General features: G+C 36.7%; 2 protein-coding genes across 2 annotated transcripts in view; one reads left to right on the top strand and one right to left on the bottom strand.

The window, feature by feature from the left end:
* The window catches only part of LOC307185312 (dolichyl-diphosphooligosaccharide--protein glycosyltransferase subunit TMEM258-like), a 58,126-nt gene that overhangs the window by 28,738 nt on the left and 11,319 nt on the right, over positions 1-18,069 (bottom strand). The gene's annotated exons all lie outside the window — the stretch shown is intronic.
* Positions 1,043-17,585, top strand: CTBS (chitobiase). Its single transcript, XM_079928033.1, is given in 8 exon segments — positions 1,043-1,219; positions 1,221-1,238; positions 4,225-4,348; positions 4,351-4,445; positions 10,830-11,001; positions 12,913-13,010; positions 13,402-13,548; positions 16,851-17,585. Coding segments are annotated over 8 exon segments (1,008 nt in total). The 5' UTR covers positions 1,043-1,057; the 3' UTR covers positions 17,043-17,585.

The following is an 18,069-nucleotide window of genomic DNA, read 5'->3' as shown; positions in this document are numbered from 1 at the left end:
TATTCCTTTTTCTGTTGTTCCTTTTATATTATTCAATTGCCTTGTTTGTTGTCCATGATTAAAAGTAAGAGATAAAAAGTAAAGAGGGAGCTCTGAGTGGGTGCCTGGTGTTTCTGACTTTAAATTTTGCTACAGGATGATCTGCAGGCATGTTGTCAATATCTGTGGTCAGGCACAAAGTCAGTTATATCCTATTTTAGGTATGGTACCCGAGCAAGTACCAGAGAATTCACCCTCCCCAGAGCATTAAACCTCCAAACTTCAACCTGGGTGGGAGAGGGGCAGCTGCCCAGAGACATAAGGTTGGAGAAAGGATCTAGAGATTTCACTGCTCCTCAAGCAGCTTTCACCTATTCCCCTTTATTTTCGGACATTCTAACCTCCATCTCCCCTTCACCCCTAATTCCTGAGGCATCTCTTGTAGTTCCGGAACCTTTTGAAGATTCTGGTTTAAATTGCGTTGTTTCTCAAGTTTCCGCACTGTTGGGGCCTGGGACACTTACCCCTCATACTTGTGCTTTCAAGCTTCCAAAATGTTGCTGTCATCTCCCTTCCCTTGTGGGTTGAGGTTTTCACTGGAGTTTAAGCATGGGAGGAGGCGAAATTAGAGGCCGTATTCGAACTGCTGTCTTAATCTAACAGATATCTGTAACTTCAAAATCTTTGGGCCATTCCAACCATGTAGCACAGTCATCCCTTCCAAGGCATCCTACTTCTCTCCATTTTGAGGACTCCCTCCAGTTTCAGACTCCACAAGGAAGACACAAACAACTATGACACAGAGCCAAAGAGAGGCACATAGATGGTAGGCAATATACACTTGAGTCAACTGTCTGCCGGGCACCGAGGCCCTGGCTCCCTGGGCTCGACGTGCTAGGGGCACCGCAGCCTCGGCCTCTGTCCTTCTCTCCCGTAGCCCCAGATCCCCCGGACTTGGCGACAGCCCAGCTCCTCCCCTGCCCAGCCGGGGAGCTCGGCCCGGCCCCTCCCCTCCCATCCATAAAGCAGGCGCCGCCAGGGAATCCGGGACAGCTCTGCTGACTGGTGAGCCGTTGGCATGGCCTGGCCGCAGCTCCGGTGCTGGCGCCTCGTTCCCTCGCTGCACGGGACCCTGGGGCTGGCTCCTCTGCTGCTGCCACTGCTCCTGGCGCTGCGCGTCGGGCTCGGGGCCGACTGCCAGTGCCAGGCCCCAGCGCTGTGCCGTCCCATCACCCATCGTTCATCGCCCCGACTTCGAGGTCAGTGGCCTCCCTCCCCTGACGCTCCAGATCTGGTCCTCAAGGCCCTAAGAGGAGTTACAGTAGAATAACCGAGCCCGAGAAAGAGGTGTTGGGGGCGCAAAACCAGCTTTGACCGCTCGTGGAGGGGCCTTTCTGTCCACAGATTTCCTTCAGCCTTAAAGATTAGGAAATTTTGGCTCAGAGAGGTTGAGTAACTCCTCCCAGGTCTCACAGTAAGTATTCCAACCCAGATCTGACTCTAAGTGCAAGTTCCTTGCATTGCCCTGCTGTGCCTCTCCCCAGGCAGTCTGGCCAGATAAGCAAGATGGTAAGGAGATACTTCCTAAGTAGCAACACCCATTGGTTTCCAAGAGAATTGAGGATCAGTTTGAAAGAATCTCAGCACTCCCACGGTCCAGTGGAAGAATGAAAGTTCTGCTTACTTTGCTTTTCTATACCTGCCACACAAGAAGGGGGATAAAAATAGGTCTTTAAGTAAAAATTCCATCTACCCACCTAAGAATTTATAAGGCCTTGGGCAGCTTTAAGCAAACACCCTTTCGGAGGTAATGTGAAGACCACTTGTCTGCCTAGAGTTTGATGACTGCACCAGGAACTGGACACATCAGGCAGGTGGAAAAGTTCAGTCCAAAAGAGCAATTCTTGTGTAAACATAGCGACAATTGCCAGTTCTTAATCTAGCAGATTACATTTGAGGCAGGGACATTTAAATGTCAGTTAAAAAAAGTAATATAATTGCTTAGAAGAAGTAAAAACGGTGGAAGTGTTTATGGAGAACCTGCCTAGTGTGTAAGCCTAACATCTGAAAGACTTTCTGTAGCACCCAATACCTCTTAGTCGGTTAGGCGGCATCTGTGGGCATTTAGAAAACCAATTATGCAAAGAAGCCGAATTTTGTTCATTTGTATGCTGGTGGTTAATGGTCTTTTCTCTCTACTGACCTATATTTTTCAAAGACAAAGACTAGACTGCATTACTTTTTCCCTTATATATTCAATTGGTTCATCAAGCTATTTTTTAGTATTTCTATTATATCACAAGCTCTCTGTATATTTTTAACATATTCAATCTTAGTTATCAGAATTGAAATAGGGGTAAGGTTTGTGACATAAATATGATTCTAAGAGTCTAAAAACAATGGGCTGTTCAGTTTCACATTTTGTAATTTTTATTATTTCAGTGGGTAACTGCCTAGTAGAAAAATGGGTTATGCACAGTTAATTCTGAAAAATAAACAAAAAACCAAAAAGGAGACAGAAAATTAGGAAAAGCCTGGTTTAATTTTTATAGCTAGCTCTCCCCACCCTCACCCATCCATTCTCCTCACAGTGGCCCAGTGATCATAGATATCGTTCTCCCTTTCTCTCTCCCCCTCTCCCTGTGTGTCTGTCTGTCTCTCTCATTTTTTAATGCAAATCTTATGATCCTCTGCTTAAAATACTTTAATGCTTCCCATTCATCTCAGGAGAAAATAGCAACTCCTCAGTGGTCTACAAAGCCCTACTTGATCCTGCTACTACCTACCTCAGTAGTTTCATCAGTTTCATCTGTTTCCATGTACTTTCAGGAGTTCTGTGCTCCAGCCTCACTGACCTTCTTTTGGTTCCAGAAATTCAGAATTCTCCTGAGGTATTGAGACCTTTGCCCTTTTTTGTTCACTCTTCTGAGAATGCTCTTTTTTGTGCATTGGTACCCCTCCTCTGTCCCCTGTCTAGGTCATTGCCCAGATTTCTGGCCTCCCCTAAAGAGTGTAGTCCTCAGGGAAGTTTTCCTGCCCTACCAGGGTCGCAGGTCCCCTTTATATGCTGTCATGGCACCCTGCATTTCCATGTAGCCCTTAAATCTACTGCATTAAATAACCAATGGACCTGGTCTGTGTCACTAATGCCTAACAATATACCCTGCCTATACCTTACTGGGAATTCAATAAATATTTGCTAAATCAATGAATTAACACATTATTTGGGATAAAGTAAAAATGATCAGTGCTTCTAATATTATCTGTGGAGAAAAAAATACAGGAGAAACATAACATCAACCATCTTAGTATTTAACTTGAGTACTAGTCTAAGAAGTAAGGTTCACCAGAAATCATTCATAGTAAATGCAGTATCTATGAGTCCATCTGCAGTGGCCAGAAACTTGAGTATTTTCAACCTCCTCCCTTTCTCTTACCTTACTCATTCAGTGGATCAGAGTCCTGTTAATTCTGCCTTCTTAGGATCTTCCAGATTTATTCATTTATCTCATAGTCTCCACTGCTCCACAACTTTAGTTGAGGTCACCATCATCTCTGGCCTGCATTCTTCCAAAGCTTTCCTATTAGATATTCTGCCTCCAGTTTTGCCTCTTTAAACCAGTTTCCACTTCAGCTGAAGGGATTTTTCTAAAATGCATACCTAAAATATGTATATTCTCTTTTTAAAACCCTTTCCCTTGGGATAATTTCTCAAGAGGGCTTCAAGGTCTTTCATGATTTAACCCTGCCTACCACCCTCAGGTTCTTCACTGTTGTCGCCCTCCAAATTTTAGGCATCAGCAAACCTCCATACTCTGCCTCCAGGCCTTGACACTTGCCCCTATTTCTTCCTAGCCTACCGTCTCCTACTTTCCAGGCCCCACTAATTTCCTCTGCCACCAATTAATTGGGACCCCTATGTCTTATTCACTGTTGTACTCTCAGTGCCTGGCATATGATCAATGTTTAATTGTTACTTTGGGTGCATGATGACCCTTAGCTAGCCATAGTCCATGATTTCTTCTTTTAATTTGATAATATTACTATTTATTCATAATGGTTATTTCGAAGATTAATGACTAATGATTTTCTGTGATCTTGACATATTATTTCTTCATTTGGAAAACTTAAATTTGGGGCTTAGTATTCCAAAATTATGAGGTGTTTTAAAGACATTTGGATCTCTTTGGAATGAGTTTGTGAAGTAAATTTTATTAAACTGTGAAAAGCATATACGTACAAAAGATGTATATTTCTTCCATAGGAGATGTATCCATAAGGGATATCATTAATTCTACTTTAAGAGCATCCTGGTTAGCTCAACAAGTTAAGCTGGCCAAAACACAATATATGGATGGAATTAATCTAGACAAGAAGTTGCTCGTTCATCACATGAATATTATGCGTTAACTGCTTTAGTCAAAGAAACTGCAGACTCTTTCCATCATGAAATTGAGGGATCACAGGTAAAAATTCATTTGGTGTTTTTTGGAAACCCCTTATCTTTCCTATCAAAATGTGTTCATGAAGGTATGGCAAATAGAATCTCAGTTTTATTGAGTAGGAAGAGTTTCAGTACATCCTAAAAAATTTTCTGGACCTTTTGATTTCTTAACTAGATAAGTTTTATAAAATTTTAAGGTGCCAAATCTGTTCTTTATTCACATCAGGATACAATACTGGAATTGCCCCACCTACCTGCCTTGCAGCAGAGTTAGAAATATTAGATAGGCAATGGGAATCAGGAAGGATTTAGCTGCCCACGCTCTGCTTTCATCAGTGCAGGACAGAAACAGCTCTTGCCTAAGAGTAGAGGTAGTTCTGGGGAAGTGTCTCACTTGCTCCATAGACTCTGAATTACTTTGCAAAGCACCCAAGGCCCAGTAAGGCTCAAAGCCTAATTCCATAGAGCTTGTCAGTGCTGTGACGAAAGGCAGTATTTCCCTACTACCATAATGAGCATGATGAGAGAGAAGATCACAACATAAGGCATCTTGCCAGGAAATGTGTGAGTAACAGAAGGACAGTGTGGCCCCAGATCAGTGATTCTCAAAACTGGTCATACACCAAGATAACCAGGAATCTTAAAAAAATTAAACACACACACGTACACTGGGTCCGACTCCCAGAGATTCTTATTCAGAGAAATGCAAACCAAAACTACAATGAGGTGTCACCTCACACCAGTCAGAATGGCCATCATTAAAAACTCTACAGGGCTTCCCTGGTGGCGCAGTGGTTGAGAATCTGCCTGCTAACGCAGGGGACACGGGTTCGAGCCCTGGTCTTGGAGGATCCCACACGCCGCGGAGCAACTAGGCCCGTGAGCCACAACTACTGAGCCTGTGCGTCTGGAGCCTGTGCTCCGCAACAAGAGAGGCCGTGATATTGAGAGGCCTGAGCACCGCGATGAAGAGTGGCCCCCGCTTGCCACAACCAGAGAAAGCCCTCGCACAGAAACGAAGACCCAACACAGCAAAAATAAATAAATAATTAATAAACTCCTACCCCCAACATCTTCTTTAAAAAAAAAAAAAAAGTCTACAAATAATAAATGCTGGAGAGGGAGTGGAGAAAAAGGAACCCTCCTACACTGCTGATGGGAATGTAAATTGGTGCAGTCACTATGGAGAACAGTATGGAGATTCCTTAAAAAACTAAAAATAGAGTTGCCATATGATCCTGCAGTCCCACTCCTGGGCATATACCCAGACAAAACTATAATTCGAAAAGATATATTCACCTCAGTGTTCATAGTAGCACTATTTACAATAGCCAACACATGGAAGCAACCTAAATGTCTGCTGACAGGTGACTGGATAAAGAAGATGTGGTATATATACACAATGGAATATTACTCAGCCATAAAAAATGAAATAGTGCCATTTGCAGCAACATGGATGGACCTAGAGATAATCATATTAAATGAAGTCAGACAGAAACAAATATCGTATGTTATCACTTATATGTGGAATCTAAAAAGTGATACAAATAAACTTATTTATAAAACAGAAATAGACTCACAGACAAAGAAAACAAACTTATGATTACCAAAGGGGATAGTGGTGGGGGGGCAGTAGGGGGGAGATAAATTAGTAGTTTGGGATTAACATATACACACTACTATATACAAAACAGATAAACAAAAAGGACCTACTGTATAGCACAGGGAACTATATTCAATATCTTGTAATAACCTATAATGGAAAAGAATCTGAAAAAGAATAGGTATATATATATGTACAACTGAATTACTTCGCTATACACCTGAAACTAACACAACACTTTAAATTAACTATACGTCAATAAAAAAGTATATTACAGAAATTATAAAGGAACACATTAGGATGTTTCCTTCTTAAAAAAAACTATACAATAATTTGTTAGTGGACACATAAAAAATGATGTAAATTTTGACATCCAAAACATAAAATGTCGGGTGGTGGAGTATAAAAATGTAGAGCTTTTTTTTTTATATAGTTTTTTTTTTTTTTTTTTTAGATGTCGGGGGTAGGAGTTTATTAATTAATTTATTTATTTTTGCTGCGTTGGGTCTTCGTTTCTGTGCGAAGGCTTTCTCTAGTTGTGGCAGGCGGGGGCCACTCTTCATCGCGGTGCGCGGGCCTCTCACTACAGCGGCCTCTCCCGTTGCGGAGCACAGGCTCCAGACACGCAGGCTCAGCAGTTGTGGCTCACGGGCCCAGTTGCTCCGCAGCATATGGGATCCTCCCAGACCAGGGCTCGAACCCGTGTCCCCTGCATTAGCAGGCAGATTCTCAACCACCGTGCCACCAGGGAAGCCCTAAAAATGTAGAGCTTTTGTATGTGTTCTAAGTTGTTAACAGTTTAAAATAGACTGTTGTAACTATAAGATGTTTTAAAAAATTATTTTTTCAGGTGTACAACATAATGATTTGATATTTGTATATATTGCAAAATGATCACCACAATAAGTCTAGTTAACTTCCATCACCATACATAGTTACAAAATTTTTTTTAATATAAGCCACATGATAACCACAAAGCAAAAACCTACATTAGATATACAAAAGAAAATCAGAAAGGAATCAAGCATGCCACTACAGGGAATCACAAATCACAAAGAAAGAGAGCAAGAAAAGAAGAAAGGAAAAAAGGAATTAGAAAAGAGCCAGAAAACAATTAACAAAATGGCAATATTACGTAGAAACCTATCAGTAATTACTTTAAATGGAAATGGACTAAATTCTTGAATCAAAAGACACAGAGTGGCTGAATGGATTAAAAAAAACAAGATCCAACTATATGCCGCCTATAAGAGACTCACTTCAGCTTTAAGGACACACATAGACTAAAAATGAAAGGATTGAAAAACTAGTTCCAGGCAAATGGAAACCAAAAGTGAGCAGGGGTAGCTATATTTATATCAGACAAAATAGACTTTAAGCCAAAAATGGTAACAAGAGACAAAGTTCATTATATAATTATAAAAGGGTCAGTTCATCAAGAAGATATAACAATTTCAAATATTTATTGTGGGTGCTCCACATCAGAGCACCTAAATGTATTAAATAAACACTAAGATATCTGAAGGGAGAAACAGACAGCAATATAGTAGTAGAGGACTTTAGTACTCCACTTTCAGCAATGGACAGCTTATTCAGACAGATAATCAATAGGGAAACGTCAATAAGGAAACTGTAGTTAGATACAGTTAGGCTGGTAAAAGGTATAAACTTTGTTGTAAGATGAATAAGGTCTGAGGATTTAGTGCATAACATGATGACTATAGTTGATCGTACTGTATTGTATAATTTGAAATTTGCTGAGAGTAGAATTTTAGTGTTATCACCAAAATAAATAAGGCGATGGCTATGTTAATTAACTTGATGGGAATACTTTTGCATATATATGCATATCATCATATTGTACACTTAAAATATATTACAATTTTACTTGTCTATTATACCTTAGTAAAGCTGAGAAAAAACTGCTAGGCTAGACAGTGAGTTTTTTGAAGGCAGGGACCAGTTCCTTGATGTCTAACACAATGTTTAAAAAATACTTATTGAATATATGAATGATACCTGCCTTTCAAAATTTTAAGTCTAGTTAAGTAGGATATATATAGTATAAACTAATAACTCTAAATCTATCTCAGAATCACCTGGGAGTGCTTGTTAAAAATATGCCCAGAAGTTGACTCTGGCATAGATTCTAGGAACTGTATTTTTACCAAGTGTGATAGGTGATTCTGGTGTAGTTGGTCAACATGAATTTGAGAGTCACTGGAAAAATAATAAATGATGTAACGATCAACAACTCTGTGGCTTTATACAAGTATGGAAGGTTTGTCAGTGTGGAATTCAGCTTTTCAGATGAGTACAATTTAGATCAAGAATAGCAAATACCTGGTATGCAAGCCACCGTACTCCTCTCCTCACACATTTTGGTCTCAGAAACTTTTCCCTCATTCTCTAGATTGCTGTTGTTAATAGGGTAGAATTAATATATGGGAACTTATTTGCTAGTCCTGATTAAGCTATAGTGAAAGAGCAAGGGGGAAGAGACTGAGCAAAGATTTTGCAGTAGGAATGTCTATTTCCATGTTTGAGGGGCAAGTAGAGCCATTTGGGCTGCTATGTCAAGTTCATGTTAGTTAAGTTAGTGGGAAGTAGAGTTGCCAAGATGAACCAGATTGTGGAAGATCCAGGATGTGACACTGAAGAGTATGCATTTTATTCTGTATGTAATGGGTAATGTGTATAGAAAGTATTTGGGGAAGATTATTTATGGTAGTACGTAAAAAAGTCTAGAGGAGAAAGAGAGACCTGTAAGGACTAACCCAGTAATCCAATAACTTGGTATTTATGGTTTGAACTGGGATGATGGCATAACCCTAACACTCAGCAAGTGTTCAATATTCATTGAATTAATTAATTAATGGAAAGGAATGGGCAGAAAAACTGTGAGAGGCCACTCAAAGGAAAATGTGAGATTAGTTATGGGGTGTGAGGGAAGAAGAGTCACAAAATGGCCCAAAGGTTCTTAAACTGGTGACCAGAAAAAAATGACGAATATAGAGCCCCAGCAAGGAGAAATGAGTTTTTGGGAAAAGATGATAATTTAGGATTATAGAATTTGTGATCACAGAATTAAAGAGCTAGAAGTGCTCTTGAAGAATTCTTTCTACACCTTCATTGTTACATGTGGGAAAACAGATCAGATATTTAAAATGAAATAACCCAGTTATAAGAGAGCCAAGAAAAGAACCAAAGTCTTTTGATTTCTTTTCTAATTTCTTTTCTAATAATGCTGCCTTCTCAAAAACATGAGATTATCCATGACAGGAAACCCAGGTGAAAATATTCTCACTGCTCAGGAGAGAGGTAAGGACTTACAAAATGGATTTGAAATTTACCTGCTTAGAGGTAATCACTTTCTCTATTACCTTATTATACTTCCATTTTGTAAGAGGGGACAGTGATAAAATGAAGTCCAATATGTAAAAATTTCACTTTATAACCTATTTTGCTGGAGAGCTTTGGGGAAAGCCTAGACTTACAAAGCAGAGCTTCCTTTAGTGTTAATAATGAAAGAATTACAGAGAGAATTTTGAGAAAGTCCTAAAAAGAGTTATAGTAGAATAAATTAGCCAAAGTGTAAAAATTTAACTAAAATACCTCAATTTTTTGTAATATTAATCAATACATTTATTGAGAGCCTAATTAAGAAGAAAACTTTTAATGAAGCTTTAGAATGTTTGCAGACCTATATTAATAAAATAAAGCTAATTAATATTCAGTTAAGGCAATAAATCTTTTTTTTTTTTACATTAGGTCTCGGAACTTATTTATTTTGTAACTGAAAGTTTGACCGTTTGACCAACATCTTAAGGCAATAAATCTTTTTTTTTTTTTTTTTTGCGGTACGCAGGCCTCTCACTGTTGCGGCCTCTCCCGTTACGAAGCATAGGCTTCGGATGCGCAGGCCCAGCTGCCATGGCTCACGGGCCCAGCCGCTCCGCGGCACATGGGATCTTCCCGGACCGGGGCACGAACCCATGTCCCCTGCATCGGCAGGCGGACTCTTAACCACTGCGCCACCAGGGAATCCCGGCAATAAATTTTTGAAAGAGATTCATCCTTATTGAGGACTGGCTCACTATTCAAAAATGAAAGATAATTTAACACTCAAGTTTTATTTGAATATTTCCATAAAATAAGACCATTTAAGTGATTTGTTTAACATTTTGAGTTGATTAATTTATACTTGTAGCCATAAAACACCACTACTCTTTAACTATAATGTTGGACTAAACTTACCATGTAAAGTAATTGTAAATCAAGGGCTCAAGCTGCCAACACAGTCCAGTAAGCTTGTGCCAAGAGATGACCTATTTAGCTTGCATGATATTTTTAAGAACTTTCGTATCTGAATTCTTTTAGTGTGCTTTTACTCTCTAGTTGCGTATGGGTCCTACCATACCCTACTGTGATTACACCAGTTTCCTTCAGTCAGTCGAGTTGCTAGTCTGTCCTCTGGAGGCATGTGACTTTAAACTCCTCTTCTACACAGTGCCTTCTCCTGGTCATTGTATATGTCCAAATATGCCTGTGTCCAAATATATGTCCATTATCTAAATATATGTCCAAAACATTGTCCAAAATATATGTCTGGGTCAGTCCGTGTAGGCAAAAAATATATTTCTTAGAATTGTTCTAGTTCCATACATGTCAAACCTTAAGTCAGACACATAAGTGGTTCTTTTTGAGGGGGGGAGTAATATGAGGCAAGAGAATATATAATCAACAAAACATCTGCCATAATATGCATATTTGATCATGTTACATAAAATGGTTTTCCCACAGGTAACATTTGATGTATCTTGGTCTCCAAACTGCTTAGGTAGGAGGTGCTATAATTATACTGGAATTGCAGATGCTTGTGACTTTCTCTTTGTGATGTCTTATGGTGAACGAAGTCTGGTCTGGTCACAGTGTATTGCAGGAGCCAATTCTCCCTATACTAAGACATTAACTGGTAAGAATTCACAAAACAATCATTTATCAGCGATATTAATTCTATAACTTCAAGCATTAAGATATACTTTAGTATTTCTAAGTCATTTGTATACCTTTTCCATTTGTAACGCTTTCTTGAAACATATAAAAACCTCTTAATTTGAGAGCTTTAAAGTTTACAAAAAGTTTTAAAGTTCTGAAGTTTTCAATTACCTCTAAAAAGTCTTGGGAGGTAGGTGTATTATATTAACCCTCTATTATAGATAAGATGAAGGGTGTTAATTTCTCATGATTGCACAGCTATTAAGTATTATATGGTTAGAACTCAAGCAGGTGTTCTAACTTCAAGTCAACACTCTTGTCAGAAAGTTACACGAAGAAGATATTTGCTTACTTAGAATTTGATAGAATATTTTTGTTGAAATAACCAATGTTAAATAATTTAATAGCAAAGGTAGCTATAATGTGAGTAACTATTATACATGATTGATAGGACTGGCTTTATCTTATTTGGCATTTACTATTAGTACCCATGCTACATTAAAAATTATATTCCTATTAGAATTAAGAGTACTTCTGGGGCTTCCCTGGTGGAGCAGTGGTTGAGAGCCCACCTGCCGATGCAGGGCACACGGGTTCGTACCCCGGTCCGGGAAGATCCCACATACCGCGGAGCGGCTGGGCCCGTGGGCCATGGCCGCTGAGCCTGCGCGTCTGGAGCCTGTGCTCCGCAACGGGAGAGGCCACAACAGTGAGAGGCCCGCGTACCGCAAGAAAAAAAAAAGGAGTACTTCTGATCTGTCATTCATATGATGTGGGCTTTGCATTATCCTTTCCAAAGTTTGGATTGGTTTATATCCCATCAACCAATTGAATTAAAGATTGCTTGCTAGCTTTTGGACTTAAGTGAGATCTTCTGGGATAGTTAGCATAGATTTAAGTGTTGAGTAATAAATAAAAATTATTTTATTTTTCATATAGAGGTAAAATCATAGACCCTGGCCTCATTTTATCACGTCCTAATTGTCTGGATAGAATAGTCTGATCATAAGCATATACTATTTAAAATTTGAAAAATAATTTGTGTTATAATACAAAATAATTATTTAACCCAATGTTTGCCAACTGTGTTTATGAAAGAGATGATAATTATGTATATCAATAAAAGGTTCATTATCAAATATGTTTGGGAAATGATGCATACTCCACCCCTCTCTTGGATATTTAACAGTACACAATAACTTTAAAGCCTCTGAAAAACAGCAAATTTACTCAACATTCTAGCTAATCTTGGAACATATCTTGGTGGGAAAACATAATTTGCAGCATGGGCAAGAAAGGGATTGATAGTACCAGGAATTTGTTCATTTTTCTCTTTGTTTCCTATAACTACAGATTATCTGCTACAGAGTAAGATGGGGTCATTCCTTATCCCAAGCTGTAATCCATGCTTATAGGATATTGATAAAATGTGGAACACTTGTGTGTTCTGTAAGTAATTGTGAGACCACACCTGCCAGAAAGTTTAAGACTTATAGAACTTTTTTTAAAGTTTTAGAATCTAGAATATCAAATCCATGCCTTAGCAGTTAATAGACACAATTAGCATGCTTTCCTAAAATGTGTCATTGTTACTAAAATGTGTCATTGTTCCTAAAATTAAATTTTGTGAATTTTTTGCTTCAATTTGATCTAAATTGTTTTGAATATTTTCTATTATTCAAAAAGAAATTGTTTAGAAAGTGATACCAAATTTATAGTTCTTAAGAGATGACTTTTATAATATATTTGAGAAACACCATATTAATATTTTACATAAATGTACCTGTTGTTACAAACTTGGATTCTGAGTGGTTGCATAGCTTGTATGAACACATTAGTAGACATATGAAGAGAAAAAAATATGCTTTTTCTGTTCCTATTTGGTTAGGATATGATGACTACATCAAGATAGGCATTAACCCTAAGAAACTTGTAATGGGTATTCCCTGGTATGGTTATGATTATACCTGCCAAAATCTATCAGTGGTAAGAACAGATCATTTCTTATGTAATTTTTTTCTCTTTCTATTATATTTTTTAGAGTCTGTTTTGTTTCCTCTATATAAACTTCATTTTATTTATAATTTAGAAATTTCTCTCTATATAGAATATATACACTTTATTGAGAATTTATTTAATATAGTTTGATACTAAAATGTAGACAGTTTATTTTAAATAATTAAATCCCATACAAGTTTCTGAATATTATATTTCTATTTAGTAATGAAATTTAACTTTTATTCCATATAGTCAGGTTATCTATCTATAGTATATATTTTATGTCTAATAAATAATTTTATTATATTTTTGGATTTGCTTAATTGCTTAAGATTTGCTTAATTGATAATCTATAACATGAACATTTTTGCATTTCTAGAATCATGTTTGTACCACTGCAAAATACCCTTGTAAAGATGCTGTATACCGTCAGGTGGCCTATCAAATGATCATGAAGCAAGTAAATAGTTCTACTTCTGGAAGACTGTGGGATAAAATTCAGCAGTCTCCTTATTATCACTATCAAGTAAGACTTTTCACAAGTTATCAATCTTTAGTTTTCATAATTGTGTATTTTCATAATTACATATTTGAAAGTAAGATTTTCTATCAGTTTTCTTATAGGGTACAACATACAGACTGCTGTTTAGACTTGTCTTGAATCTGTGTAATTGAGTAGACTTGTCTTTGAATCTGTGTAACTTGAGTAGACTTGTCTTTGAATCTGTGTAATCAGGAACTTTACTTCCCTTGTGAGCAATTCAAGTTATGCTAATAGTGGAACTGCTCTGCATGGGCCACTTGTCATTTTAGATGATATAATAAAAACATGTGTGTCACAAACAGGATTTCCTTAAGAGTTGTCAATTATAAATGATGTCTGTGGCTTTTGAAAGAGCTTTGGGCCAAAATGGGTTACTTGCTCTGAAAACCTCTATTTCAAAGTAGCCTCAAAATTCTGATGAGGCTCTTATATAGGGAGGAATGAGGCTGAGAACAGGAGATGTGTCATCAGGGACTTCACAATGGAAAATGGTATCATTTCAAATTTATTCCACAATTCAAACTATGTGATATTCAACAAAATTAAAAATTAGAGACAAAAATATTACAAACAGAAACTTGAAGAAACAGAGTAAATGACTAGCAATTCTCTCAGGTAGTGTTTGATAAATAGGAATTGCCATACCAAAGGGACAAAGAAAAGTTATCTTTTCCATAGTTTACCTTTAGCATAATAAAAACTTTTTCACACCTCAAAAATCTAAGTACAAACCATCTTTAATTTACCTTGAATTATGTTACTACAAAAGGAACCCTAAAATGATGTGATGAACGTTAATTCCAGCAACAATTTATATTTCTTTCTAATGGTCTGGTACCCATTTACAAAAGGATGACTGCAAATATACAAATTTAATAAATTATAATTGATATACATGTACATGCCTGTATATCAATTATGTAGAAGGCTTTAGTGTAGAGCTTTTTAAACTTTAGGATCTTAAGTATAAACATTAAACTAGGGTACACTGTGATCCTGTCTTTACCAAAAAGTATTTATAGAACTCTGTTCTGGGAACTGTTAATAACACATAGACACACACACACCCACACACACTAGTGGTTACCAGTGGGAAGAGTAGGGGCGATGGGCAAGACAGGGGTGGGGGAGGGGGAGGTACAAACTGTTGGGTTTAAGATAGGCTCAAGGATGTATTGTACAACACAAGGAATATAGCCAGCATTTTGTAATAACTGTAAATGGAAAGTAACCTTTAAAATTGTATATATTTTTTTCATTTTAAAGATTAAACATAAAAAGAATATACTAAAAAAACACAAATACGCATGCATGTGCCATGGCCAAATATATTTGGAAAACACTACAAACTGTAAGTCTCTCTTGGAGATTTATAATATATAACATTATATTCAAGGATTTAAGATGTACTACAGTACATAAAGCCATTTAATTGCTTAACATAGAACCCTGTTTCCTAGCACTCTTAGAAACATGCAGGGGAACAGTGTTTCATGGATATCAGTTTGGTAAAGGGTTTGTTTAACCAATTATACATAGTTTGGAAATATGTAATTTAGAATAAATACTTTACCCTATGATGTACTGTTTTTTGTAATTCCTGACTTATTTTTTCCTTAATGCATAAGAAGACACATTCTTTAAGATTTTAGAACTCAGAAAACATTTTGATGAGCCTTGAAAACCATTCATTTAATGGCACTTCAGACAACCATCTATTTATAACCAATTTGTTCTTCTTCATTCATTGTAAAATTCCACAGCAACCCAAATCAAGTTTTTGTTTTAACTGAAGAGAATCATTCTGCTTTCTTATGCTGTCTCAGCAATAGCAGCTTCATCTTGCACTCAATATTCTTGGAGGCATATATTCCTTAACCAGACATCTGTCAAACTTACATATACTCAGTTTTTTATCCTTTGATCCTTCACTATTTGAGGCATTTGAAATTTCTTAACATATCAAAAAGGCTCAAAGTACTAGCTAGAATGATGGCAAAATTCAAAGGTGCATGTCTTTGGGTTTGCCCCTGACTCTACAAAAATAAATCTTTCTATATTTAGGTACAGGTTTTGCAAGTTGCCTTTTAATATTGAATCACAATTGGAACTAGAGCATGTATAGCTTTTTCTAGTTCTAAAGATTTTAAAGAACGGAATATAAGATATAGTATGAGATATGCTTGTATGTAATGAATCTACTATACTTAAATATGCCATAGCTTATTCATTTACCAAGTGACTATTGTCCTTTAAAGCAGTCATCTTAGGAGATGATTCTAATTCTCGTGGTGCTACCATAAATAGAAATATTACTGGTATTCATTGAGAACTGTCTTTAAAGAGTTCCCCAGATGTATATAAAAATCAGTAAATTATTTTAAATCACAGATCATTCTATTTTTACTTCCTATCTTTTTCTCTTCCTTTACCCTTTTGCCTAATTCTGCTCCGTTCCTCTTTCTTTTATCCTTTATCCATAGCTTACATACCTTCTAAAAGAGACTGTGTTTAGCACTAGATAGAGGCAAGTGATGCTGGGGAGAAGGACTTTACAGGGTGGAAGGTGAGCATAAGACTAGTTTCTAGTTTGTGGTTCTTAGGTGGGTACCTAAGTCACCCATGGGGTCCAGACCCAACAGGCTCTTAGACTCAATTCTGTAAGACCTAGAAAAGGAGATGTTTTCTTTGTCCACTGACATTCATCATAAACAAAATCACCTGTTGAGCTCCTAACTAGGCACATTTCCAGGAACTGTAAGGAAATCCCAAAAAGTATATAAGCTGGTTTTAGAGGACAAAAGCAGTGATTCTCCTTAACCTTGGCTACATATCAGAATCACCTAATGGAACATTAAAACATAACATAAAGAAACAAATAAATATATGTTATAGCACTAGCCCTGGAAGATTTTGATTCAATAGGTTTCATGTGGTGTGGGTCCCAAGAATCTGTTTTTAAAAGCCCTCACAAGTGATTCAAATGTGTACAGTACATCTTGGTTGATAATCATCAGATCAGAGCAAGGAAAGAATCTTAGGGCATGAGAAGGATTTTAAATAGGATATACTGGGAGGCTCATTTGTGTAATCTCTATTGTTGTAAAAGTGCCATAAGCAATGATATCTAGAAAGTATTACATATAGAACCATGGAAAGTATTATGTATGCCCTAAAACTTTTATTATTTCATTGATTCCTTCTTGAATCACTGGATTTAAGAAACACCTTTCCCTCTTATTGCACTGAATACTTTAAAGTTACATTTTAATTTATTTGTATAGGATCAGGCTGGCCATTTTCATCAAGTGTGGTATGATGACCCTCAGAGCATTTCTCTAAAGGCAGCATATGTACAAAACCGTGGCTTACTCGGCATTGGCATGTGGCATGCAAACTGTCTTGACTACTCTGGAGATGCTATAGACAAACAGCAAACTGAAGAAATGTGGAAAGCTTTAAAACCAAAGCTGTGACAGAGATGAACATCTTTTGTTAAACTATTAAGGTTTAGAAAAATGATCTGTTTAAACAGATCTAGTTTCTTGAAGAGATTAAAAAATATATACCTTTTTTCAGATTGCTACATATTTTAGTTATTAGTGTACTCAAAAACAGATAAAGAATAAAGAAATGCTTTGACTGTTTGAATTTGAAAAATACATACCTATTTATATCTTCAGTGTACAACAACATAAAGGTAAGAAACAAGTTAACCTACCATATCAAATATTCCTCTGTATGATGTTTAATATTATAGTTGGGAACAACTGCTTTCACAATTTTATTATGCTAAAATTTCTTCCATATTAAAATATATGCTTACCAATCAATGCTAATTTCTAAAATATGTATAATTTGAAGTAGAAATTTTTTGCTTAGAAATATATTTTTAAAAATTCAGTCTTTGGGAATCAGTTTGCTCTATATTTTTTATTCAATAAATCTAAATTTAAAACCTGCAATTTTGTGTCTTTAGGTTCATTTGATGCAAATCATTTTTCTCCTTCCTGATTCCATACAGCACTCATGTTCTCTGAGTCACCTGAATTAAACTCACTTATGCCTCCAGAGGGGGGGGAATAATGAATATAAAGGATCAAAATACTTAGAAAATACAAGATAACTTAGTACTAATATTTTGAATTAGTAGGTTAGAGCCACCTAATATTTTCCAACTAAATTATTTTTTTGAGGTTATATCTGAAATGTTTATGAAAAACCTGGTGTTGAACCCGATTCTATTCATTGGCATTTACCCTTCCAATTATTAATATTCCTTCATTTATGGACATCTATAATATATTTCTTGGTTAGTTTTGTTTCCATGGTTAAATTTTTTTCATTTTCTATATCTGCATTTTACTTTTAATTATCTAAAGACATTGGTTTCTCAACTGTTTTTTTCTTTCTAAAAGAGACATTTTGTGCAAAGAAATGTACAGAGGTCTCAGTTTCCTTTCTCAAGGCAATTAAGAAGAATATTGTGTAGAACTTATATTA

This window comes from Stenella coeruleoalba (assembly GCF_951394435.1).
Source record: "Stenella coeruleoalba genome assembly, chromosome: 1".
NCBI lineage: Eukaryota > Metazoa > Chordata > Mammalia > Artiodactyla > Delphinidae > Stenella > Stenella coeruleoalba.
This window is presented reverse-complemented; position numbering and strand designations above follow the sequence as displayed.